This window comes from Cuculus canorus, chromosome 1 (assembly GCF_017976375.1).
Source record: "Cuculus canorus isolate bCucCan1 chromosome 1, bCucCan1.pri, whole genome shotgun sequence".
In the NCBI taxonomy this organism is placed as follows: Eukaryota; Metazoa; Chordata; class Aves; order Cuculiformes; family Cuculidae; genus Cuculus; species Cuculus canorus.
The window spans coordinates 125,394,996-125,420,284 of NC_071401.1; the positions used below are offsets into that span (position 1 = coordinate 125,394,996).

Here is a 25,289-nt window from a genome sequence, read left to right on the forward strand (position 1 = left end):
TAAGCGGTTCGCCTGGTCCCGCCCACCGCCGCCTTCCGTTGGCCAGCGCAGAGCTGATTGGCTCATCCTAGCCCCGCCCACTGCCACCTCCCATTGGACAGCGCTGAGCGGCTCGGACTGGCCCCGCCCGTCGCCGCCTCCCATTGGCCAGAACCGCCACTCCGCAGCGCTGATTGGCTCGACGAGGCTTCGCCCCTGCACCGCCTCCCCTTGGTGTCTCTACTTGGGGGGCGGGTGGTTGGCCGTAGAGCAGCTGCTCGGGCGTGCCTGTGTGTCCGTCTGCCAGGCGCAGTGCAAGAGCTCTACCGGTAGCAGAGAAAGGGCTCGGTGCGTACGCACCCCGTGCGGCGTTGCAATCTTCGGGAAGAGCGGCTGGAAAGCTGCCTGGTAGAGAAGGACGTGGGGATGCTGGTCCACAGCCGGCTGAACATGAGCCAACAGTGGCGAAGGACAGCATCTTAACTTCTATCAGACACAGCGTGGCCGGCAGGACCAGGGAAGCGATTGTGCCCCTGTACTCGGCACTGGTAAGGCCACACCTCAAATACTTCCAGTTTTGGGCTCCTCACTAGAAGGACACGGAGATCCTGTAGCACATCCAGTGAAGGGCATGAGGCTGGAGTACAAGTCCTATGAAGAGTGGCTGAGGGACTACTGTTCTTTAGCCTGGAGAAGGTCTCCCCTCATGAGGCCTTATCACCATCTACAACTGCCTCAAAAGACGTTGCGGTGAGGTGGGTGCTGGTCTCTTCTCCCAAGTGATAGGATGAAAGGAAGTGGCCTCGAGCTGCACCAGGGGGGGTTTAGATTGGATATTAAGAAAAATTTCTTTATTGACAGAGTGGTGAAGCATTGGCATAGGCTGCCCAGGGACATGGTGGAGTCTCCCTCCCTGGAGGTGTTCGAGGTTTTCAAGGTGCATGGTGATGTTGGGCTGACGGTTGGACAGGGTGATCTTAAGAGGTCTTTTCCAACCTTAACAATTCTGTGTATGCAAGGAAGAAGCAAGAGTTGATTGAGATGTATAGGACATCCTGAAACTTGCTTTTATAGAGAGAAAGGATAGCACTGGCTCCTAAAGAATAGTAAAAGGAGAGGTTTCCACCACTCACACCAGAAATCCTCACTCCACTCCACCCCTCTTCTTATTAAATAAAAGCAACAAAATAAAATACAAGGAAACTTTATTTATCAGTTTTACCAAGGTTTTGCTCTGTTTTTTTCTTTTTTTTTTTGTTTGTTGTCTTCAAGCTGCTTATTAGTGGACAAGTCCGGTCAGTTTTTGTATTAAAAAGAATCTTGATGGAGGTAGCTTTGTCTCTGTCCTGGCTTTTGCTTGGTCTCACCTGCACACTCGTCTCGGTAAACAAACTCAAAATAAAATTAGAAACAAAAACTGGAATTCCAGGCGGAGGCAGCGAGCACTGCAGCCAGGTTCTCCGTGTAACAGACATGGCGCTGCGGCCTCCAGTCACTATATACAGAGTCCATCATACATCCCCCTCTCTCCTAAGCACACTCCTTGCTCCAACGGGCTGGCTGCAGAGGAAGGAGTTTCTTCTCCTCCCAGAGACCTGCGCAGCAGCTTCCCTGGAGGGAAACAGCACCCAGTCAGGAATGTCAGGCAGAGGGGCAGAGTGTGAAAGGGTGGGGTGGGGGGTGTCACTTCAGCTTGGCCGACAGGTCAACAGCACTGGGCCAGGGACTCACTGCTGCTGGGCCACCTGCAGGGCGAAAGAAGATGATCTGAGACTCAACACGGGGCAGCAGACCCTGGGTTCCCAGGGTGTTGTCTCCACAGAGCACTCCTGCTCCCCCCTAGGCAGGCAAGGGCTTACTGACCAGAGAGGGTACGTACTTGTTGGGGAGGTGGCGGTGGAGGGGGCTCACTGCTGCGGTTAGCCAGCCGGCTGAGGATGTTGCGCTCTGACATCTGGAGGCGCACTGCCACAGGTGGGATACGGGCAATGGTAGCAGGCAAACGAGTCACATCTGCCTTCATGTCACTCAAAAGCTCCTCCAGCTGCTTCAGGACTGGAAGGGAAATGGACTCTGTTCAGAGGGGAAAGGGACACCTGACAGAGAAGAGACCAGAGGGGACAGTAGTGCTCAAAACATATCCACCCCTGTTTAACACACCACGTTACCTTTGTGCAGCACAGCGTTGGCTGGTTTATTCCCGGCCATTGACTCCTTCGATAGGTGCTGGTGGCTCTCAGCCAGGCATTCCACCTCTGCAAAACGTGTGTTCAGAGCCATAGATGGATGAGATGGGTCTTCTGACATGTTCAGATAGGCAGCTCGCCGCAACTGCTCCTCAATCACCAGCGCTTGTTCCAGGAGCTGCAAGATGGGGCAGTAATGAAAGTCTTTTAGCAGCTGTCTGAAAAGGAGCTTGTCTGCACTCCCAGTGAAGAACTGGATCAGGAGAGACTGTCTCTTTAGGTCAGATTCTGCAACAGCTCAACCTCCTTTCACCAGCTTCTGTTTACATTCAGTAAAGACTGAAGAGCCCCAAACAACTAAGTGCTCCATTAAACTAAACCAGGTACACCACAAAACTAGTCTAGAACTAGACTACTACAACAATACTCTAGGATTCTCATTCCACTTCAGATGCTTTTTAAAGACCTTATGGAGAAAAGGTGATGGAGCTTCTTTGAAGCCGAGTTAGAAGTATCCCACTGTACTGACAGGAAGTCTAAAAACAGTTAAGCACATCAGGGACATTTGGAGAAAGCAGTTTGAATCCTGTTACTGCAGAACTGATCAGCCAGACTATGCTGAATTAGTCTTAAATCACTCCCAGAACCGAATTACATTCACTACCAATGAGGCAGAGACTGAAGGCAACCGTTTCATCAATCCAAGATTACACAGCATTTTTCTGCTCTGCTTGGGAACATTGAGTAGGCTGTAGCACACCAGAAGCTGTGATGGAAACAGACACTTGCATCTTAAGCCTCCTGCATACCAGTTGTTCAAAGACCATTTGGAAAGAGAACACTGAACCAAGCCCCTCAACACCATTTCTAGAGTAAAGGGCTCCTAGCACAGAGCTACTGCTCCCCTCCCAAGTGAAAGGCACTGTAGAAGCCTTCACTTTCAGCAGAAAATCAGAACAGCAAGCTCTTTATCTTCAAGTTCCAGCAGCCTGAAAGGACTTGCCATATTGAAGAGAAATCCTTACCTTAAATCTCCTTGCCAAGAACTTATTCTTTATTTCCAGGAAATTACCCCTGTTCATCTCACCCTTGAAGGGTTCATTGAGGATGGCGTAACGTGGATCATTCTGAATATCCTGCCAACGGGCATAGCCATGACTGAGATGGGATGAGCTCAGGCAAACAAAGGCAGTGAGAACAAGGGAATACATAACCCAGGCAGATACAGTTCTCAAGAGGGGGTGGGGGGGGAAAGGGGTGCAGAGAGGGGAGGAACGGGAGCAAAGGAAAAGGAATGAGAACTATGTCTCGCTAAGTCTTAACTAAGCTGGCAGGAAGCTCCTCCTCCCACCCATCACTTTCACTCCTGTGAAAGAAGACAAAGCACTCTTGCTTAAAGTACTCCAGTCAGACCCATGACGGTCACCTTCAGTGTGACAGTTTACGTATAATGGGAGGGAACTGGTCTGTCAGGGTAAGGATACTTGATAATCCCAGCAAGGAGCCAGTAGTCATGACGTCGATGCCAGATCTCATAGGTCTTCTTTGTGACAGTTGCAGCCCGCTCTTCGTTCTGCCACAGGGAGTGTAGTTCTGGAAAGGCAAGCGACAGCAGGGCAGTTGGAAGACATTTCACAAATACAGGCAGGGACACAAACAAGTTCAAGCATATGAAGGCTTCTCATACCAGTGAAGCCACCATCTGCTATGTTGAACATGAAACGCTGCTTTACTGCCTTCTTGTGCCTTTCATCTACTGACTCTTTCAGCATCTCTCCATTCTGCAGCATCACCACATCTCTCTTATCATCATCCTTTTTCTCATCTGCACACACAGGAAATAATTAAAAAGAACACAGCAGATACCACAGCAAGGTGGACCCACAAGGAAATCCTTGCAGGATAAGGGTTACGGAAGAGAACGGAATTATCATGACTCACCTTTCTCATCCAGGGTGATCACAGGAGGTTCAGAGGGATTCTCAACAGGTGCTCTATCTTCCACTTTCTCCACATCACCTGCAGAAGAGAAGTGCAACATGAGATGTAGCTGGCAAGTTCAAAGTTTTGTTCTTCAGCCTGTGAATACTAATACTATTCCCTAACTCCTTTGGAGTCCTGGAATAGCCCTGCTGACTCTCTACATTTATACAGATTTCCTTAGGGTGAAGTGCTGGAGTGAGGAAGACACAGCTTTAGGACAATACTGTTTGAGGGGATGGAAGGGGGTGTTTATCATTGTTCGAAGTGTTAAATAACCTGCCTAGACATACCTTTGCCTTCTACTTCCATTGGCTCATCTGGTCTTTCCTTCACCTCTGAATCCTCTACTTTTTTTTCATCTCCTTCTGTGGTGTTCACTGGGGATTTTGCTTCCTGTGGTGGTGTCTCCACAGGCTGGGCACACTGCTGAGGACAGAAATCAAAAAGAAGTGAGGCAAAGCAATGCACGGAAACAGGAGGCAGTGACAGTAGTTTGGGAATTAAAGATGCATAAAACTCTCAGGACAATTCTGAGGACCTGAGAACAATCTTTAAATACCATTCCAAGAACTCACCTCCGAGTTCAGCACCGAACAACACAGAGGAGTGGTGAGCAATTACACATTTGCAACTGCACAAGGCAAACAAGCAACCCAACACTCACCTCCATAGGGACATCTGTTTCAGTAGCAGATGCACTGAGCTCCTTCTCTGGTTCAGATGACTCTCCTTGTTCCTTAGCAGTGGCTCCTTCTTCTACTTTTACTCCTTCCTCTGTGTATTCCCCACCCCAGAGCAGCACAGCAGACAGAAGAAGAGAAGCCATCAGTGAAGTCCTCCTGTCACCATTACATTAAAAGAGCAGACATTTCCTTTGCTCCCATAAATTAGGCCCATTGAAACAGGACTCAAGATGACCCCCGCTTTCCTAACAACTACAAACGCAAGGCTTCTCACTGATGTCAGCTCACTCAAGGAAAGCTAATGTGCTCTCTTGCCTTTAAGGGCTTGCGCATGTCTTTGACGGCCCTCCTAACACGAGAGGTAAGTTGATCTGCGTCCACCCCCGGACCCCAGCACCACAGGTCTGGTGAGGGGAACAGCCAGGATGAGGTAAGGACGCAGGACAGCGCAAGAAAGGACCTCTCACCAGGTAGAGGGATAGGGGCAGGTGTATTTGGCTGTGTATCTCCTGGTGTCGAAGGGGTTGGAGTTTTGGGAGAGGGTGAGCTTGGCTGTGAAAGTTTCTTGTTCTCCTCTATCTCTGCCAGCTCTGGCATACTCCAACGGCCATTCACATGCTCAAATTCCTGCACCTGCATGAAAGGGAGAGATGTATCATTGCAGGAGTAATACAAAGCTCAACCTCAAACTAGACGAGAGACTACTTGGCACAACACAAATAGGTGTAAAAGGAGAGGTAACTCACTAGCACAGTATCTCAGTGACTACATGGAAAGAGAAGCCTTTGCTAGGCACCTACCTTTTTGCGTATAAGTGACATGACCCCAATGCGAGTAAGGACATGTTGTCGAGAAAGGCCTTCCCGTGGGACCCCATCTGCAAAGGTTTCTGCACCATCAGCTCCAGGCTCACATAAATGGCGCATGAACAGTGAGACATAGGCCCTGGAGCAGTTAAGAGACAAGCAGTCAGCCTATAAACTGGGTTAAGCTGGAGACATGCATTATCAGACCCCTTCCAATGCATCAGGGAAATCACCAAGACTCCTAACCCATAGTGACACAAGTTCTGGGGTTCCAGGCTCCTTCAAGGGAGAATTTCCAGACAGAATTGCTACATACATGAAGGAGACACAGCTGACTCTGCCTTGAGCCAGAAACAACCATCAGCCCAAAAAGGATTTGTGGAGAATATTCATTACGTGCTTGCCTGGCCATGCTACTCCTCTAAAAGCATTTGCCTTTGGTGACTCATGAGCTGAGTTCAAGGAAAAAAAAACAGGAACTACTCTCTCCCAGTTTCATTCCCCTGCAGGGAATCAACTAACACATTAAGGAAACGTAGTCTCTAAGGAAAGGACAGAAAAGGCTCAATTCTCATTCTTCCCCAAAAGGGCTGTATTTTGCTAGTCTTCATACCCCCGTCTAATGCAGACTCACTTGAACTCTTTCTCTGACTTGCCACGGAGGTCCCGAACAAGCCACTGAGTGGTGAAGGCATCCTGAGGTGGCATTCCATAGCGCATGATAGCGTTGAGAAAGGCTTTCCGCTGGCGGGCGTTGAATCCCAAGACCTAGAATGTAGAAGAGCGATACAGCAAGAGCCATGCAGAAACAGCTAGGATACAAACTCCTACTCTGGTACTACTTACCTCAATGTTCCCTCCCACACGGGCAAGTAAGGGAGGCAGAGGCTTATCCTTATCATTTCTCAGGCCTTTGCGGCTAGGCCGACGAGCTGCTGGAGAGAGAAATGCAGCCAAGGGTGAGAGACAATGCACAGCATATTGTTGTACGAACATTTCCCTTACAGAACAGCACCAAAGAGTGTACAAATCACCCAAATCAAGTTACAGCTGTTCCCTCACTCAGAGAAAGTGACTCAGAAGCTCTGGCTTCCCTAGAACTTACCTTCAGATCTCTCATCAAAGTCCTCGTCTCCTTCTTCAGAAGCAACTGAATAGTCTGACTGATTATCTGACTGGTCATCCTGCCAGTCTGAAAGAAAAACAGTACGTGAGCCTGAGACGCTACTCCATTACTTCCCAGCAAGATATACTCACACCCATTTCTCACTCAGGTTCCTGTGGATTTGTACCTCTATCCTCTTGCGAGCCATCATTGTAGTTAACTTGCTTGCGAATACGTTTGCCCTTGCCCAGATTCCTGGCAAGATCCTCCTGTTGCTGTTCATAATGATGACGCAGCAGCTTTTCCCAGTAATCGGGATCCACTGATTCTTCCTGCTTAATGATCTCCCGCTCAACCTCCTCTTCCTCCTGCCAGGGGCAACAAATTTAAAACCCTATGCTCCAAATCCCAACCTCTCTGAGCAGATACGTGTCTGCTCACCCTTAAAAGCAGAGCTTAAATTTGCTTAACTGACCCTACATCATTCAGTAGAAGACACTAGCTAACATCTACGTCATACTCACCCCCATCTCTTCCTCACGAACCACATACTGGGCCACCTTGAAGGAGCTGAGATACTCATTCATGCCCTGAAGTTCAGTATCTTCTGTTTCATCCTGGTTCCGATCCAGTAGACGTTCAATTGCTTTGTCATCATAGTGGATGACACTGCTGTCCTCACCTTCTTTGTTATCCCCTGAGGGAAGAGCACAGGCACAGTTGCTGTGTGGATCTCAAGGGACTAAAAGGGAATGCCACCCTAGACCTCTGTAGAGCTATAATCAGCACTGTACCTATAGCCGCTAGCTAAGTAAGGAGCCAGACTTCTCCACCTCCTTTAGTTCTACTACCAGGCACTCACCCCCCTCAGTAGCCTCATCCTTGAAGAGCTCTTCAGTGCCAAATTTGAGAATGTCATCAAGTTCCTGTTTGGACATGGAGCCTGTCTTGGAGCCCAACCCTGGTCTCACTACCAGATGAGTTAGCATCATTTTCTTCTTGGCCACCTGAGTGATACGCTCCTCCACTGAGGCCCTTGTCACAAAGCGGTATATCATCACTTTCTTGTTCTGTCCAATTCTGTGTGCACGACTGAAGGCCTAGAAAAGAGATGTTCTCAGAACAGTCTAGAGCTACACAAGTAGTAGTCTGATACACCCCGCCTACCTCCACAAGTTTCCCAGTTGCCTTCATGTTGGCTCTTAACATTAGTTAAGGCTGGGCCCCGGAAGAAGCCTCTGCTATTTCACTTCCCATCTCTACCCATCCTCACTGCTCTAATTTTGCATATTTCTAGAGGGGAAGTCTCACATTTCTTCACTCTTCCCGATGGTTTCACTTCCCCTCTTCCTCAGGATTACTCGATAGTGAGAAGTCTTCGTTCAGACTCACCTGGATATCATTGTGGGGGTTCCAGTCTGAATCGTAGATAATCACAGTATCTGCTGTGGCCAAGTTAATACCAAGACCCCCAGCTCGAGTTGAAAGCAGAAAGCAAAACTGCTGAGCACCAGGAGCTTAGATAAAACGAGAGAACAAAAGTAATCAAGGGAGAGTGCATTACTCAAACAAGGATTTGTATGTGACCCGCATCCCCTGAGAGGGAATCACTACTAATTTAAGTCTACAGGAGAGCAATGGAAGACTTGGGCCACAACAATCCCGTGCTGACTGCTACGGACGTAAAAGGCAACCGTTTTCATTTTGCAAAGAAAGTAGGAGACTTCATACCATTGAAACGATCAATAGCCTCCTGACGCATGTTCCCTGTGATTCCTCCATCAATCCTCTCATATTTGTAGCCTTCATGTTCCAAGAAGTCTTCTAAAAGGTCCAACATTTTAGTCATCTGCATGAGAGAAAAAACACCACAAAAGAGTAAGGAACAAGGGGATACCAGATCAACAGGGTCCTTTCTCAGGCAAAGAATTCCCAGCCTTAAGGCTTTTCCCCATGCACCTGAGAGAATATGAGCACCCTGTGTCCTCCTTCCTTAAGGTTCTTTAACATCTTCTGCAGCAATAACAGCTTTCCAGAGGCTCGAATAAGTGCACTACCATCATACATGCCATTTGGCATTTTTGGAGCTTCCTGAGAAGAAAAGGAGAAAAGAAAGGGAATCAGGGCTGGGGTGGAAGAAGATAACAGCTTGAAGGGATGTGGCTTGGTCTTAGCCCCTAGCTGTGTTCATCTGATGCAGACTCACATATGATCATTTAGCTTGGCACAACCACAACATGTAGCACTATTTACACAAAATATCAGTGCTACCCTATGCCTCTTCTCTTGCAATTTGAACCATAGATGCCTTCCTCCATCTTACTTAGTCCCTACTTTTACTGTCTTCACCATACTGCATGAATCACAAGATAGCTCCTACTTGTCATACAAAGCTACTGGAAAAGGGAAGACCTTCCACCACGTTTAGTCTACATAAGACATGATGAAAAAACCATTGAATGAGAGAGAGGAACTCCCCTATGCTTCGTTAGGAAACTAAGTGGCTCCCTGGTAACAGTCAGGGAAATTGCTTATACAGAATAAGCGACTGGACATACCATAGCAGCCACCGGGAAGAGGTAGGGGTGGTTACAGCACTTCTTGAGATCCATAACAACATTGAGCAAGGAGACTTGGTTACCACCACCCCGTGCATTCAGTGCCTCAAAGTTCCTTGTCAAAATGTATTTATAATATTTCCTGAAAAGAAAAAAAAATACAACAACTTTGACCACTCATGAGAATCCTAGAATGGCTTGGGTTGGAAGGGACCTTAAAGATCATCCGGTTCCAACATGCCATGCCATGGGCAGGGACACCTGACACTGGATCAGGTTGCTCAAAGCCTCATCCAACCTGGCCTTGAACATCTCATGGGGCAGTCACAACTTCTCTAGGCAATCTGTGCCAGTGCCTCACCACCCTCACAAGAAAACATTTCTTTCTAATATCTAGTCACAATCTTTCCTCTCTCATCTTAAAACTGTTCCCCCTCATCCTATCCCTGCACTCCCTGATACAGAGCCCATTCCCAGCTTTCCTGTAGCCCTTTTTAAGTACTGGAAAGCTGCTACAAAGTCTTCCCCAAGCCTTCTCTCCTCTAGGCTGAACAACTCCAGTTCTCTCAGCCTGTCCACACAGGACATGCTCCAGCCCTCTGATCATCTCGATGAGCATCCTCTGGACCCAATCTAACAGATCCATATCCCTCCTGTGCTGAGGACTCCAGAAGTGAATACAGGACTCCAGGTGAGGTCTAAGGAGAGCAGAGGGGCAGAATCCCTTTCCTCACCCTGCTGGTCACACTGCTTTTGATGCAGCCCAGGACGCTGTTGGCTTTTTTGGGCTGCAAGGACGTGTTGCCAGCTCCTGTTCAGCTTCCCATCCACCAGCACCCCCAAGTCCTTCTCCTGAGGGATGCTCCAAATCTGTTCTCTGCCCAGCCTGTATTTGTGCTTGGCATTGCCTCAACCCAGACGATTAACATACTCTTGCTAAACTCTTACCAGCTCCTGGTATTACCAGCCAGCTATCTAGGCTCTGCCAGCAGCGTTCACTATCTCTTTATCCCTTACACTGGAGCACAGGCTTAGTGCTTCCTCTGCTATAGTGGCAACAGGAAAGCTTCCTCCTGTCCACTGTGTGGAAAGCCCTATGGTGAGGCCGAGGCTGTCTCGGCACCCTCTTTGAAAGTGCAGAACAGAGCAACAGTAGTTGAACAGCAGGTATTCTCTTCATTTGCACACTCACTTCTGCATAGGGCTCAACTCCACTCTGACAATGAGTTCAGTCTTAGATGGCATGTTCTTGAAGACATCAGCTTTGAGACGCCTCAGCATGTGTGGGCCCAGCATGTCGTGCAGCTTCTTGATCTGATCTTCCTTGGCAATATCTGCAAACTCTTCTAGGAAGCCCTCCAAGTTACTGCAGAAAAAAAAGATGCTCAGCAAAAGCCACATAGGAAAAAAAGAGCAAAATAAATGAGGAAGGGGATAGAAGTGACAAGACAGGCAGGCTGACTTGCACTGCAAGACATACTGGAATCTCTCCGGTGTCAGGAAGTTCAGCAAGTGGAACAGTTCTTCCAGGTTGTTCTGCAGGGGAGTTCCTGTAAGCAGCAGCTTGTGCTGGAGGGAGTAACCATTCAGCACACGGAAGAACTGGGGAGTAGAGAGCAGAGAAAAAATGGTGAGAAAGAAAAAACCCCATAACACACAAGCACGTCAAAGGCTTAAGTCAGAGGCCTACAGAAATAATTTCTCCTAGAAAAAGAAGCTGGCACCAAGCTAGAGTTCAATTTAGATCACATCACCTATTTGGACGGGAGCTCCAAGTAGTTCACATTTTAGTCAGGGTTGCTAGACTAATCTCATTTGGATCATTGTTCTGCATAGCTAAAACATAACTGCAACAAACCCTACAAGCTATCAGGTGCTAGTAGGTTTCCTTCTCTTTAAGTTACAAGCTCTTCCTGAGCATTTGCAGACGGCTACACTATGACCTTTTTTTTGCTAAATTAGCATTCCACATTCATACAATGGCTCTGCTTTGAGAATTCTAGAAATAGCTAAGTCACTCTTCCTATTCGTATCAATCCTGGCAACGTTCCAGAGCTCTGAACAACCAGAGAAGAAAGTACTAAAGGTTTGCCAATGTGTCTTTAAGGTAATTTGCAATGGTTTTCACAACAATGAAGTCATTCCAGACAGAGCTAGTGAGTAGCTGAAGTACTGAACTAAAAGACCCAAGCATACAATGTTCACCAGCACAAACTGTCGACCCTTCCCCAGTAATTTTCTTTAATTCTTTGCTTATTTTACACTCAACATAATACAAGGTCAAACTTAATGAAACTAGCTTGTACCACATGGCAAACAAAAAAAACCCAAACAGAGGAAACCCAGCACTGATTATGTTTTGTTTATCACACCAGAAGGACCCTTCCAGCGGCCTCCACAGGGATTTATCTTCCTACATAGTTAAAGTCAAAAACATTCTCATTTTGGAATCAAATAGGGAAGTTACTGGTTGCATCTGCAAAACTTTGATAGATAATCGCAATCTGTCAGGAACAGTCTGACCTGTCTTGTTCATACACCTGAAGCTGTCCTTACGGGACAGGAAACTGCTCCAGAAAAAAGGCAGATTTGACAGTCTTAGTGGATAACCAATTGGAACTATTAGCGACAATGTAACCTTGAGCCTTTATATCCTCTTTCAATTAATGAATATTAAGTGTTCATTACTACTTCCAATAATTTGAATGCTAAACATGGAATGGCATCCAGTCTTAGTGCCTACAATAAAAAAGATCTGGAAGCTGGACTGCAAGCACAGCTGCTATGTCTCAGAAAGATGCCTCACATCAAGATCCAAAAAGCTAAATCCATCTAAACAGAAAAGAGAAATCAAGAGGCAATTTTGTTTTACACAGTCTCCAAGAACCTATAAAACCAGACTTCCAATAACAATTGTTTTTAGCGTACTGAGCACTAGAACACAGCTGAAGTCAGACAAATCAATACCAGAATTAAGGCACGAGGGCTTAGGGATGGGCAGTATTAAGAAAGTACAGTCAAGTCTACTGAATTCAAACAAGCTTAGTGAAGGTACAGCCTGATAGAAACACAGGTACATTTGTTTCAGCATCTACTCAGGCATTTTTTAACACCTTTGCCCACCTCTCCCATTTCTATAACATCCAATTAGTTGTGCCACAAAGCTAGATGAATGCAGAGTAAGCATACTCTGGAAGCAGGATAATTGTGCTCATGCAGCTTATTTTATGCTCAGTATGGTAAACCTTTCAAGAACAGAGGTAGTGCAGATATATGATCTGCTTTCAGAGAAGCCAGTTTGTATTTGAGAGCAATGACATCATCCAGGTTTTTCTGTTTTCCAGTGCACACCAACTGCCTATTCACCCAAGGAGAAAGCTGTTTTAACCAGTGATATGTAGAAAAGTAGTTATGAATGATAATCAATTTCAGAATGAAGGCTGTCGTTTTGTTTGTTTTTTTTTTTTAATAATGCATCAAATTCACTCCTAAACAAATGGCTAAGAGTTGGCAGACAAACCTAGATGCTTAGAAGCAGCCATCTAGCAATCTAATCTTCTGAACACCCTCTGCCTATTGCCCCCCTGCAACATATGCCATGCCTATAAACCATTTATGCTTCTTTGTACCTTAGACTGGTTGTTCTTCAGCCTGTGAGCTTCATCTACAATGAGGCAGGCCCAGTCAATAGAGCCTAGTATGGCCATATCGATTGTGATCAGTTCATAGGAGGTAAGGAGCACGTGGAACTTCACAGCAGCCTCCTTCTGCAAAGAGAAAGGATCGACATAGCAATGGGATAGGAGAATGTCCCAGGACAAAGTGGATGCAGTGTTTCTCCATCAATGTATTCAGATGAGCCCTGGTCAAACAGCATAATCAAAGCCTTTTCACACCCACAGTTTCCTGTCATAACATTCAAAATCCTACCCAAACCATTCCAGCCTTTTCATCTCCCATTACTTGCTTAACACATGGAAGTGTCAACCGGCTACTTCTGGACAGTTGCCAGGTATTTAGTAAACTTCTGTTACAATAAGCAGCAGAAGGGTATGAAGGAAATGACAGTTGGAGAAGAATGGCTCATCAGATAGCTGACTTAAAAAGAGCAGTAGTGTAGAGTGGAACTTTAAATTACTGTTAGTGCTTAATGCAGTTCAATTTCAGGGTAAGTAAATGAGTCCTACCCATCTCTGCCACTGGAAAAGCTTTAGATCCTATCTTGCTTTTACTAGCAAGACTAAAGTTCTACAGGCTCTAGATCAGGCTCTCCCCCTGCCTGCCTGGGCACAGAATGCAATGTTTTACGATGTCCAGGTATGGCCTCAGTCAGCTCCCCAGAGAGGTTAAAAACTTCACACTTTTTTATCTTTCATCCAACAATTTTGACATTGACTTAAATCTGTAGAAATGATGCACAGCTTCACAGATTAAGAGATAGATGGAATTGCCTACAGTAAGTATTACCTCAGTCAACTCTTTTTCCAGCACTAAATTAGTTCAGACTGGTAGGAGTGTTTAAACAGCCTAGAGCAGGAGTCTAAACACCCACTAGTCAATTTGCAGTTATTTCCCCGTGCAAACTACAGGTTAATCAGTTCCCAGGGACATCAGAGTATCTGTAGCTCAGCTGCTGAAAGCTTCTTTCAGTCCAGGCTTAAGTTACAGCAGTTCTGTACCTTCATTCTGGATGCTTTTTTGCCTCCACGTATAGCGTTATCCTCAAAAGTGAACTCATTCTCACGGATGATGGCCCGGCTGTCTTTGTCCCCGACATAGGTCACCACATACATATCCGGGGCCCACATCTCAAATTCTCGTTCCCAGTTGATGATTGTGGACAGCGGGGCACTCACCAAGAAGGGACCCTTTGAGTGGCCCTATGAACAGAGTCAGCAGGAGCGTTAGATGAATGCAACCACTAACACAGGCAGAATCTCCCTGGGTAGTGATCTCCCAGTTCTCACCTCTTTGTATAAAGAATACAAGAACACTGCTGTCTGCACGGTCTTTCCCAGACCCATTTCATCAGCCAAGATTGTATCTGTGCCCTGAGCCCAAGAGAAGCGCAGCCAGTTCAGTCCTTCCAGTTGGTAAGGATGCAAAGTGCCCCCTGTTACATCAAGGTACTCTGGTTGCCGGTCATATTTCACTGTTGGCTACAGATAAAAGATGGAATAGTTGAGATGCTTTACCTCAGCAAGGCAGCTACCAAGATTCTTTCTAGTCACTCACATATTCCCTAGTGCAGATGAAACTTGACAGATGATGACTGGACTAGCACTAGACAAAAATTCCCAAATGGCCAAAAGGTATCCACCTAAAAGCCTTCTGGTTTTTTTCCAAAAGAAAAAAAGCAAGACCACCCTTTTACCAAGAGCCAGTCAGTCTCTCACTCCATGGAGAACATGAGCCTTTGTCTGAAGGCTCTACCATCTCTTCATTCTTTGGGACAGGAAAGAACTCTGAACTATATGCCTCAGTTTATTTACCTGCCTCCCGTCCCCAAATAAGCAGCTTTATTAGATGGCTCCTAAGCAATAAACAATAACTTACATCTACTGTGGGAGTCTCAGGAGGCCTTTCCAGTTTCCGCATCTTCACTTTCTTTAACTTCTTACCAGGTCTGCCCTCTTCACCTCTCATCAGCTCCCTATGCACAGACAGTCCCAAGAACATGCAAGTTTAATAGCTTTTATAACAGATCAAGGGAAAACTATTGTGAAGCACAGGAGGTTGGAGCACCCAACTCAAACAGGCTCAAAAGAACAGGGCTTGCATCTTCATGAACTGGTGGATTTGCATAAGCAAGATCCCTCCCTGCTCGAAGGAACAAGGAGTAAGCAACCAGATGATGCCTCTTGGCTATCTCCATGCAGGAATCAAGGTAGCGCTATGAACTGACCTATTCTAGAATTTTCTCAGGGTAAGAGAGAGCAACGCAACCTCTAGGTACTTCTAACCTGTGATTCCAGTAGGCTTGCTTGTAGAGATCATAATCTTGGATATCCACGTCTTCGCTTTCCCAGGACGCCTGGTCATATGGTAGGTCTCTCCATTTAATCAGATAGTGGACATTGCCCTTCTTATCCACACTGAAGAAGAAACCAGTAAGTCTTAAACACAATGAAACGACAGTATTCACCCAATCCACTCAAACAGGAGAGAAGGGAAGGATAACTTAATTAAGTAACAGAAACAGACCAATGTTTGTCATCCCAACAAAAGAATTTTCAGTCTCCCCAGTCATATCACTGTTTAGTTCATCCACTCTTCCTTAGCCGTGCTTAAGGTCTTTGCTGAAAATCCTCTTTGCTACCTCCCGTACCTATGATTAAGGATCCTGTGGATCATCATCCACTCAGGCTTGATCCCATATCGATAGAAGCGCTCCTCCATCTCAGCATATTTGGGGTCCTTGTTCTTTCTCTTTCGGCTCTTCTCCTCTTCCCCTCCAAAGTCCCCTGAGGGTGGCTCATCCATATCATTTTTGCGTTGGTAGTTTCGAAACATGACCTGGCAGTGCAGCTCCAGCTGGAGTCAGGACAGAAACAGTTCGTAAAAGCTTCCCTCTAACTGACCAAACTCTCTCCCCTCCAACTATTCACCCTCGTGACATGGATAAGAGCGCTCTGCTCACCTGCAACTCTGACACCCAAGAGCAGTGCCAGTAGGACATGCCCTGCCACTTGACAAAGAACTGCCTTTCAGGCCGACCCTCCAGAGGCTTAGGGGGAGGAGCATTAGGGTCTGCATCAGGTGGACGTGGTGGTGGTGGGCCAACAGGGGGCTGACCCCATTTCCAGATCAAGATCTTCTGCACCTTTCCTTTCAAAGCTGGGCACTGGAGAGTCAAAATAAAGCTTGTTACATCCAGAGTGCATATTCTCTAATACACAAGTGCTAAGGAGTAGCTCTCTTCCTTAGTTACAGCTTTACTACACAAATGAAATTTGCTTTTTGGGCTAGGAAGCTTTCACCCTCTGATCTCCAGCATTTCTAAGCTTTCTCCAGTTTGTCTTTTTTTCTAGGACTGACAAACCCCAAACTGATTTCATTATCTCAATTTGGTTGTTTTGCTGGGGCACACCAATTCAGAAATTATAAATGAAACAGAGACTGCTAGGCTCGACAAGCCCAGTAGCCTGTCCAACCACAACTCCAAAGGAAATTTGTACAGAAAGTATTTTGCTGTAGAACTATCAGCCCAGGATAGGGATATGTTCCTGACGCAGCATTTTTGTTCATGATCTTAGAAGTTATTATTATCCAAGAAAGCACCTAACACCATTTATAATACTTTATTTCAAGAACGCTTCTAGAAAAAACTGTGCCATTTCCCCTCCCATCATTTACCAAGAGAAGGTTTGGCACCACAGAGTTTGCAGTGCAAAAAAAAGTGTTTGGCTCAGCATCAGTTTAAAATATTTTTTTTAAGCACTGAACTTACTCGTGCTCATCCTCCCGTTTCTACATATGTACAGGATCCAAGAAAACTGAGCCTTCAAATTCTGGACCCCAAACTGCCCAACTACTCTGCACATGGGCAAACCTTGTAAGATTCAATGGCTGTAACTGTCTTTCCTGTGGTTTGGAGAAAGCAGCCAATTGACAAGGTGCAACCCAGCCACAAAAAGACAGGACAAAAGCGTGAGAATAAATAAGAATCTTCAGAGGACTAAGTACTTCCAGGATAATATGATGATCCAAAATCAGATTGATCATCTCTTATAGCAAGAGAATGGTACTAGCAGAAACTCACAGTGCAGCGAGGACACAGCCACTCTCCGTTGGGAATCTCTGGCAACGGGGGATTCAGGCAGTGGATGTGATAGGACGAAGGACAGGCATCACAGCACAGCAGCTCTCCGCCATCCTTGCAGACTCTACAGAACTCCATATGGTGGTCATCCTCCTCCTCAGCATCCCCCACAACATCCTCTAGGATCTCCTCACCTTCAGAGTTATCCTCCTTTGCTTCCCATTGAATGCCCTCTTTTTCCTATAGGAGAGGGAAATCAGAAAAGCAAAGTCACACATTAGTGTTTATTTTATTACCATAGAAGAGCAGCTCCAAGTCACTTGATGTGCCCCCCTTCACGAAGTCTTGCACAGTTTGGGGGAAGCCAGTACTCACACAGTGCGGGCAACTCCATTTGCCCTCTGGGGCTTTCTCCATGTCTGGGTCCAGGCAAACCATGTGGTAGGCACGAGGGCAGGTATCGCACAGTATAATTTCTCCTCCCTGCTGGCACACCTCACAGTAGTCCTGGTGATCTGTCTCATAGCCATCCACAGCCACTGTGGAGTCGTCCTCACCTGCAGAGGGTGGTGAGGAGTTACAGCAGTACAAGCCACAGGTATAGGTTTCCTAAAGCATGGGATTATACTCTCCCAACTGTCTGCATAATAATACAGAGATCCAGAATCCAAAACTCTTGCACTATCTAAAACTCTTGCTCTATCTAAGCAGAAAGGGTAGGGAGGAAGGGGTGGAACTGGAGTAAAACAACCCCCTTTGTACCTCCTTCCACCCATGAAATTAAAGGTATATTTGAGGCCAGGAAAACCCAATACTGTATCTTGTTTTCCTAAACCAAGGTGAGAAAGAACTCCTGAAAATCTTTTCCTTATTAAAAATCATATCAGGTTTTTCCTTTACCAACAATTCTCCTTCCTCAAGTATAATGTTAAATACCTAAGTTCTGACCAGACATTACTCTAATCTTCCTACACACTCAGCTTCCCTCTGTCTCTAAATGACAACAAGCATTGATACCCTTCTTTTTCTTTTTCCCAGCTTTGAGTTTTTTGCGACAGCGGCTACTACGGCTTGTCGATCCATCTGACACAGAGTAGCTGTTGATGCTGGCATCATCGAAGTCTGACTCCACATCCAGATCATCATCTTCACTCTGAGGTAAACAAGGAAAAAAATCTATGCTACTCAGGCATGCATGCTGGAGGTAGCAATGGACACACATCCCAGCACCTCTGACATATCATCACCTCCTTTTCAGAAGATCAAGGAAGAAGCATCACTTACTGATGATCTTTTGCGCTTGGAACCAAATCCTCCCAATTTGATTTTCAAAGGTGCCACCTTCTTTGTTTTAGGTTTCTTGATATCAGGAATACGAGGACCAGCCTTTGGCTTCCGCCGGGCATTGGGTCCTGGGGACAGAGAAGCCTGCAAGTCAGAAGGACTACTGCCTTGACATCACTCACTCTCTACCATTCTGCCAGATTCTTCATCTCACCTTTGCCCTCTTTTGTCTTGGCTTTCCTGAGTGGCACATCTACAGGAGGCTGAGGCAGGACAGCATCCACATTTGTCACCATACTCTCCACTACTGCAACAGCTGCAGCTGCAGCAGCTGCCACTGATGCACCTGAACTTCCCTTGAAGGGGTTGTTTGTGCTAAACTCCCTCCATTTGGCTCCCAGTACCATCATCATCTTCGACACTGCTATTTTAGGGTTCTTGGCTGCAATAAGTGGCCTGCGTGCAGTTAAAGAAGGAAGAGTTACCAAACTACCCCAGATCACTATTTCTCCCCATTGCCACCCCCATCAGCACCTTTACCTCAAATCACATTCCTTTCTAATCTCTGATTTCAACAGCCAATGAACCTCTCCATTCCCATCCTTCACATTGTGGATTTAAATACTTGGAGGCTTGGAAAGTGAAATGGAATTTAACACACTAGGGAACAAAGAGGACTGGGAGTGAGGACCTGCACCATCTCAGTGACTAAAACCAAAGAAGATGTGGATCAATTATTTTACTGTTACTTCAATTTTTGCTCTAGGTAGGACATCATCCCCAATGTGCCTTGACGCTCCAAAAAAAAAAAGGAACCAAGTCCTTGCCCCATCTCTTTTTTGTCCTATAGTCCCTTCTGAGTGCAGGCTTGCCGTTCACCTGACAAACTGGCTGAAGGCTTTGTAATTGGTGAGAGTGCGGTAATCCTCCTCTGTGAAGATATGATCAATATCCTCCATGCCCCAGTCTTCCAGGAGCTGAGCAGATGACTTCGGCTCCTGCGCAAAGAGAATTGCACCAACTCTGAGTAAAAGCTTTAGTTCTGCTGAAGGAAAGAGCAGAACTTCCACACATCTACAGATGACCTAATGGCTTGAGATTGGGGGATTTTTCTTCTCCCCTCATCCATTCATTGCTGCCACAGGACACAGCCTCAACACAACATCAGTGGGACAGAAAGAAATCTGGGAAGTCTCTGGATTCAATATACATTCTAGGTGTATTTAAGGCGGAACAGGAGACTGAAAACCCCCAACTCCATGTGCCACCACAGATGGAGACCACAGTGATCCCCAAAATGAGATATACAGGAATGAGGAGCAAGCAGTCAGTCAGCAGGGTAGCTTCTTACCTTTGAGTCATCATCTTCTTCCTCTTCCTCCTCCTCCTCCTTGCGCTTGGCTTTGCTTTTCTTTTCCTTCTTGGGCCCTAATTTCTTCTTTTTCTTCTTCCCAGGAGTGTAGTCACTGCCCTCACTGTCAGAGCGCAGAACCTCCTCCTCTTCCTCCACAAATTCATTCCCCTCACCAGAGCTGTCCCCCAGCTGGGGAAGGAGGGAGAGAGAAGGTCAGGCAGCTGTGAGAAAATATCCCAAAAAAGCACTAAATGCCACTCTCTTCCCCAAGCTCTAGAGGGTTCATACAAAGGACTGCTGCCATAAGCCACCAATAACAGTAAGCATCCTAACCCCATATATTCATATTTTAGAATGTAAGTTTAGGCATCCTTTTTCACTACCTCCTTCTTCTGACGCTTGCTGAGCTTGGGCACTTTGGGTTCCTTTAGTTTCTTGGGCTTCTTCTTCTTCTTGATTTTGGGTGTCTCAGCCTCTGACAGAAGCTCTTCTTCTGGCTCTTCTTCAGGCTCTAGAGGGGAAGAGGTGACATGTCTCATTCAAACCCCATCCAGGCACTATACCACAGCCCACTTCTCACAGAGATCACTCCTCTACTTCAAACAAATGTGACAGTGTTTATAACTGCTTACTCTGTTACCCTTCACAACAGATACAAAGTAATCATATCCCAAGTTATCACCACACATGGTCCCCTCACCAGCGGAAAGGACCCATTTCCACAGTATTCCTTCTCCTAGCAGAGTTGCACTCAGACCTTGCAGACCACAAATCTGCCATGATCCAATGAGAAGAGTAAGGAGCATAGAATAGATGGCCACACCTAAAGGAGACAAAACGGTGACCAGAGAACCTGACTAGGACACTGTTTCATTCCATGGGTCTCCAGGAAAGAAACCCACAATTATCCAGCCTCTTTAGCACTACAGAGCATCCTACAACTGTGTGCAAAACACAGGCCAGTAAGTCACTGCTTGTCCTCTTCCACTGGAAGTTATTCAGCAACTCTATTCCCATTCAGATTTGACACAACCTTCTCCCAACCCCTTTCCCCCTGCACCAACAGCCAGCAAGCTCGCTGCCCAACCAGAGGAGCGCAGGCTAGCTCTCCTCCACCACATGCTCCCATCCGTGTCCCTGTTTCCCTGCCTGCTCCCTGCCTGTGGGGCAGCGGCAGCCAGACAGCCCTTCCCTTTGTGGCAGGCTGCTGGAGCAGCCTGGCCACCCGCCCTCCCCACCGCCCCGCCCACCGCCCCCAGTCAAGAGTCACTCCTTCTCCCTCCACGGGAAAATGGCCTCCTGACCACAGGAGCTGGGCAGCATGGAGGAAGCCACAGGTCAGAGGAGATACCGCAGCCACGGCTGAAATGGCAGTGGTAGAGCTCTCTGAACCTGGGGTCCTGCACTTGGCCCCTGCCATATTCCCAACCGATGGATGTCTCTTCACTCCCACGCTCCTGCAACATATGGTCCTTTAGCAATTTCACCTCTTCCTCTCCCCCAAGTTGATTTAGAACCTCTAGCGTCCCATCCCTTCCAATGCATTACCAAAAGCTCTCCAGTTTGCAAGGATTTTAACAGCTTTTCTTCACCAAGATTTCCCTACAAAGCATATGGACAGTCCCTTTCAACCTAAGATTTCAGAAGCGCCAGAAAACCCTGGAACCAAAGTTTAGAAAAAAATGCCAAACAAGCCGCCTGCAACACCATTTTCCCTTTGCAATATCATCTCATATGACAAAACTACAGCATGGGTTAGTAGCAAAATTCAAACTCATCTTACAATCCAGCACCAAAGACTGTAAAGACCAAACTCGTCTTACAATACCAGGATGTATATTATCCCTCCTCACAAGGAAGCAGAGAATCCAGGTGTAGGCCCACAGAGAAAGCCATCAACAACAGCAACAAAAACCCCAAACCAGGAGAGGACCCAAGACTCTAACTCAAGTCTCACGTTGATGATGAGGATGCAAACACAAGGGAAAAGGCAAAGTACAAAGACTACAAGAAAAGCAAAGGTGAGCAAGCAGCACACAGAGCGAGAACCGCAAGAAACCTCAATAATTGGGTGTGGTGATGAAGAAAAGTGGGTCACACAACAGCCTGGGGCAGTTTGCTCTGGACATCAGCTAATCGGAGTCCCCAGGTGAAAGAAAGCCAGGACCCCTGCCCTTTCACATACTGTCCCTTTTCCCCCTTCATCCATGAAATACAAAACTTGCAGGCATTCTGTGCCCTGCCACAACCAGACACTATGCCTCCACCCCTCCTCAGAGTATGGGCACTGACAGCCTGCAATGACTTGGAACAAAGTCAGCTCCACCTGACACAAAGCCACAAGCTTCGCGCTTTGAAGTAACCATAGGACTCAGATATCAAGATCAAAAACATACGCATGACTTATAGTGAAAACAATGACATTCCCTGGCACATCGTGGATTTCACACATTCAGCCCGAGCCCAGCATTCCCCCAGTTTCTCACGTGTGCCCTGCAGGCTCTGCAGACCTGGGTGCTGGGGGATTGCGTTGTTCAAAAGGATCTCCATGTCATCATCATCGCTGCCCCCTGAGCACGGTGATGGAGATCCGATGCCCGACGCCATGGTCCTCCACCTCAGGGAGGCCTAGGCTCACACAGGGCGCAGTTTTCTTGACAGCCAAGCCAGTGCTTCATTAAAAAAAGAGAGAGAGAAAGAAAGTTATAGCGGACCCAAACTCTGCCTTCCCGTGCATTACTGCTAGCAGGAGGATCTGTGACAAAGCTCAGACGGAAAACATTGGCAGCGAGGGTCAGCCTTAGAGCTGGGACGGAGCAGGCTCCGGAGGCAGCAGGTATCGAACTGAGCGAGCGAGGAAGGCAAACCGGCCGCGTTTCAGGAGCACCTCCCGTGCTCCGCAGCTCGGGGGGGGGGGCGCCACGCAGAGGCAATGGGGCCCCCAGGAGCCCGGGTAGGGCGGTCCCCGGGGGTGACAGCGCCTCCTGCCGCTCCCGCACCCCGTGCCCGGAGCCGGCGGCGGGGGGGGGGGGGGGGGCGGGGCTGGCGCGCGCTCGCGGGGACGCGGGCTGGGCTGGTGAGGCAAAGGGGGGGAGTTGAGGGGTGGGGGTCACTGCAGCCCCGTGAAGAAACGGGGCGCCCCGTGAGGAGGAGAAGGCGACGGAACGGCTCTAGCATCCCCACCACCCTCTCTTCGCGGCGCCTCACCCGGCTCCCAGTCCCGGCTCCTCTCTCGCCGCCGCTGAAGGGAAAATGGCTCCGGCCGCGGCGCCGCCTCTTAAAGGGGAAAAAAACCCGGCCGAGCCCCGCCCCCCGCTCCCGCCGCCACCCCATAATATGCCCCGGGGACCCCGGCAACGCGCCCCGCCCCCGTCTCCCTGGTAATGGCCCCCCCCGCTCGACACATCCCATAATACTCTGCCCTCAGAACTTCCCACTCGCCGCCCGGCCCGGCATCCCATAATAATACCTTCCCCCTTCGCCCCCCCGCGCCGGGAACATCCCATAATATGCTCCCCCCCTCCCGCGGTGAAACATCCCATAATAAGTCTCACCTCGCGCCCCCTCAGCCCGGCATCCCATAATACTCGCCCCTACCCGGGACCCCGCGCCGGGGCAGCCCGACATCCCATAATAACCGAGGCGGGGGGGTCAGGGGGGCGAGAACGTACAGTAGTAAACCCCCCCAACATCCCATAATAGTCACACCCCGCGCACACATCCCATAATAGTCACTCCTACTCCACCCCCCCCCGCCCAGCCAGGCATCCCATAATAGTCACCAGGAGCCACCGTCCAGTCAGGCATCCCATAATATTCGCGCGGCCGCCCGCCCCGCAGCCCGCGGGGGCTTCGTCGCACCGCCCCCGCCCACCCCCCGAGCTCCTCGAGTCCCCCATGGGTGCCTGCCGCCAGGGGCCCGGGGCAGCTCGCAGCGCCCTGGCAGTGCCCGCTCATACGGGCACGCGGCGGGCACCACGCGACCCGCCCGGGCCTGGGCACCCCGTCCTGCAGGCCCTGGCTCCCTTCCAAGCTATCCATCCCGGCTCCATCCATCCCTGCTCCATCCATCCCAGCCACATCTGTCCTGGCTCCATCCATCCCAACCCCATCCATCCTTGCTCCATCCATTCCAGCCATATCCATCCATCTCAGCCCTACCTATCCCAGCTGCATCCATCCTGGCCCTATTCATCCCAGCCGTATCCATCACAGCCCCATCCATCCCTGCTCTGTCCATCCCACCTCCATCCCAGCCATATTCATCCTAGCCCCATTCATCTCAGCTGTATCCATCCCTGCTCCATCCTTCCCTGCTCCATCCATCCCGCCCCTATCCACCGCTGCTCCATCCACCACTGCCGCATCCATCCAGGCCCCATCCAGCCCAGCCCAGCACACCCTGAAGCGCAGTCACTGCCCCCACTAGTGCGAGTGTGTGGAGCCTGCGATGACTTCAGTTACCTCCCTGCCACCCAGCGCAAGGCCTCCTCTTCTCCCAGCCTACAAAGCTATGGGTACCCCAGAGGTACTCGGCATCTCCGTGTACTCTGATCCTCCCTCTCCCACTGGCCCTCACACCCCATGCTGCTGCCGTGCTCCGCCAGCAAACTCCTCATTGCTTTCCATGGACACGAGCAGCCCATGGAAATGAATACACCCCGATTATGCACATGCGACCGTATCATTAACTTCTCATTAAACAAAATCGCATCCCTTAATGCTGCCGTTCCCCCGTTTTGCATCTTCAGAACACTATTAATCCCAACAAAGATGCACAGTCCTGTCCATCTCTCCTGGTAAACACACATACGCCTGTACTCGTTCCTGCTCGGGTGCTTCTTGTTCCTCCTCAAAAGCCTCTGCTGCCCCATTCCTGGCAGTACACATGCACGTTCTGTTCCACCGCACCCCATGAGTGAGGGACTCACCGTTACAGATTGAAAGAGGTCCTTACAGATCCTGTAACGCAATCTGTGCTTTGTCCACCAAACCAAATACATCCACCCACATGCCAGGCACATGGCTATTCCCTACCGCCATCCCATTGCTTCTGCCACGTGCCAGAGCATCTCAAACTGTGAGACCAGGGGAGTTTGCCCAGGGAAGTTGCGGCTGCCTCACCCCTAGAGGTGTTCAAGGCCAGGTTGGATGGGGCCTTGGGCAGCCTGATCCAGTGGGAGGTGTCCCTGCCCATGGCAGGGGGGATTGGAACTGGATGACCTTTCAGGTCTCTTCCAACCCAAACTATTCTATGAGTCTATGATCCTATCCGTGCATGTGGCCCCTGGGTGCCCACCTCCCCGTGCCAGCACCTCTCTGCTGAGATACCATCAAGCCCCACCATCTCCTCTGCATGCCCATCAGTGCCGTGTGCTCCAGCATGGTCCCACAATGCTGACTCCGTGGATAGCCGCTGTGCTCGCCATTCCTGCCTCACCAGCAAAGCCTCAGCCGCACGTTACAAAACGCTGTTGTGGTCTTCACCATCTTGCATGTACAGAAATCCCACCAACCCTGCGGCCATCTGCCCGCGGCACACACGTGCACTATACCTGCCCATATACCTTCTCTGGAATGACAGTGACA

At 48.5% G+C, this 25,289-nt stretch overlaps 1 protein-coding gene and 1 non-coding gene across 9 annotated transcripts; both read right to left on the reverse strand.

Annotated features, from left to right (window-relative positions):
- Positions 1-1,188: 1,188 nt before the first annotated feature.
- CHD4 (chromodomain helicase DNA binding protein 4) lies at positions 1,189-23,031 on the reverse strand. 8 transcript variants are annotated; one of them, XM_054082436.1, is made up of 40 exons: positions 22,908-23,031; positions 22,211-22,372; positions 20,084-20,211; positions 19,698-19,889; positions 19,226-19,344; positions 18,561-18,802; positions 18,347-18,474; positions 18,080-18,215; positions 17,438-17,619; positions 17,063-17,302; positions 15,941-16,144; positions 15,629-15,834; positions 15,264-15,395; positions 14,857-14,953; positions 14,268-14,459; positions 13,980-14,180; positions 12,930-13,067; positions 10,781-10,902; positions 10,493-10,666; positions 9,301-9,442; positions 8,702-8,833; positions 8,474-8,591; positions 8,135-8,259; positions 7,605-7,842; positions 7,267-7,439; positions 6,930-7,110; positions 6,743-6,829; positions 6,484-6,572; positions 6,272-6,405; positions 5,632-5,776; positions 5,299-5,464; positions 4,813-4,922; positions 4,439-4,571; positions 4,107-4,184; positions 3,853-3,990; positions 3,650-3,758; positions 3,191-3,323; positions 2,148-2,343; positions 1,859-2,034; positions 1,189-1,724 (listed from the first exon to the last, which is right to left on the reverse strand). In XM_054082436.1, exons 2-40 carry the CDS (start codon positions 22,305-22,307, stop codon positions 1,707-1,709), a joined length of 5,751 nt encoding a protein of 1,916 aa, XP_053938411.1. In that variant the 5' UTR covers positions 22,308-22,372; positions 22,908-23,031; the 3' UTR covers positions 1,189-1,706. The 8 variants fall into 8 exon arrangements, with proteins under 8 accessions (XP_053938411.1, XP_053938378.1, XP_053938401.1 ...); XM_054082403.1 differs by having other exon boundaries at positions 4,439-4,574; positions 6,743-6,853; XM_054082426.1 differs by having other exon boundaries at positions 4,439-4,574; positions 6,484-6,569; positions 22,187-22,372.
- LOC128851051 (small Cajal body-specific RNA 11) lies at positions 5,132-5,271 on the reverse strand. The gene has a single exon (XR_008448340.1). It is a non-coding gene; the product is annotated as a small Cajal body-specific RNA 11 (non-coding RNA).
- Positions 23,032-25,289: the final 2,258 nt, after the last annotated feature.

Bases quoted from the DNA above. Each gene is read 5' to 3' on its own strand.
- CHD4 (XM_054082376.1), bottom strand. From the start codon at position 22,307: ATGGCGTCGGGCATCGGATCTCCATCACCGTGCTCAGGGGGCAGCGAT. The intron at 14,181-14,267 runs GTGAGAACTGGG...CTCTGTTCATAG, and splicing joins TGTATTCTTTATACAAAGAG to GGCCACTCAAAGGGTCCCTT. The intron at 6,573-6,742 runs GTAAGTTCTAGG...TTCTCTCTCCAG, and splicing joins CTTTGATGAGAGATCTGAAG to CAGCTCGTCGGCCTAGCCGC.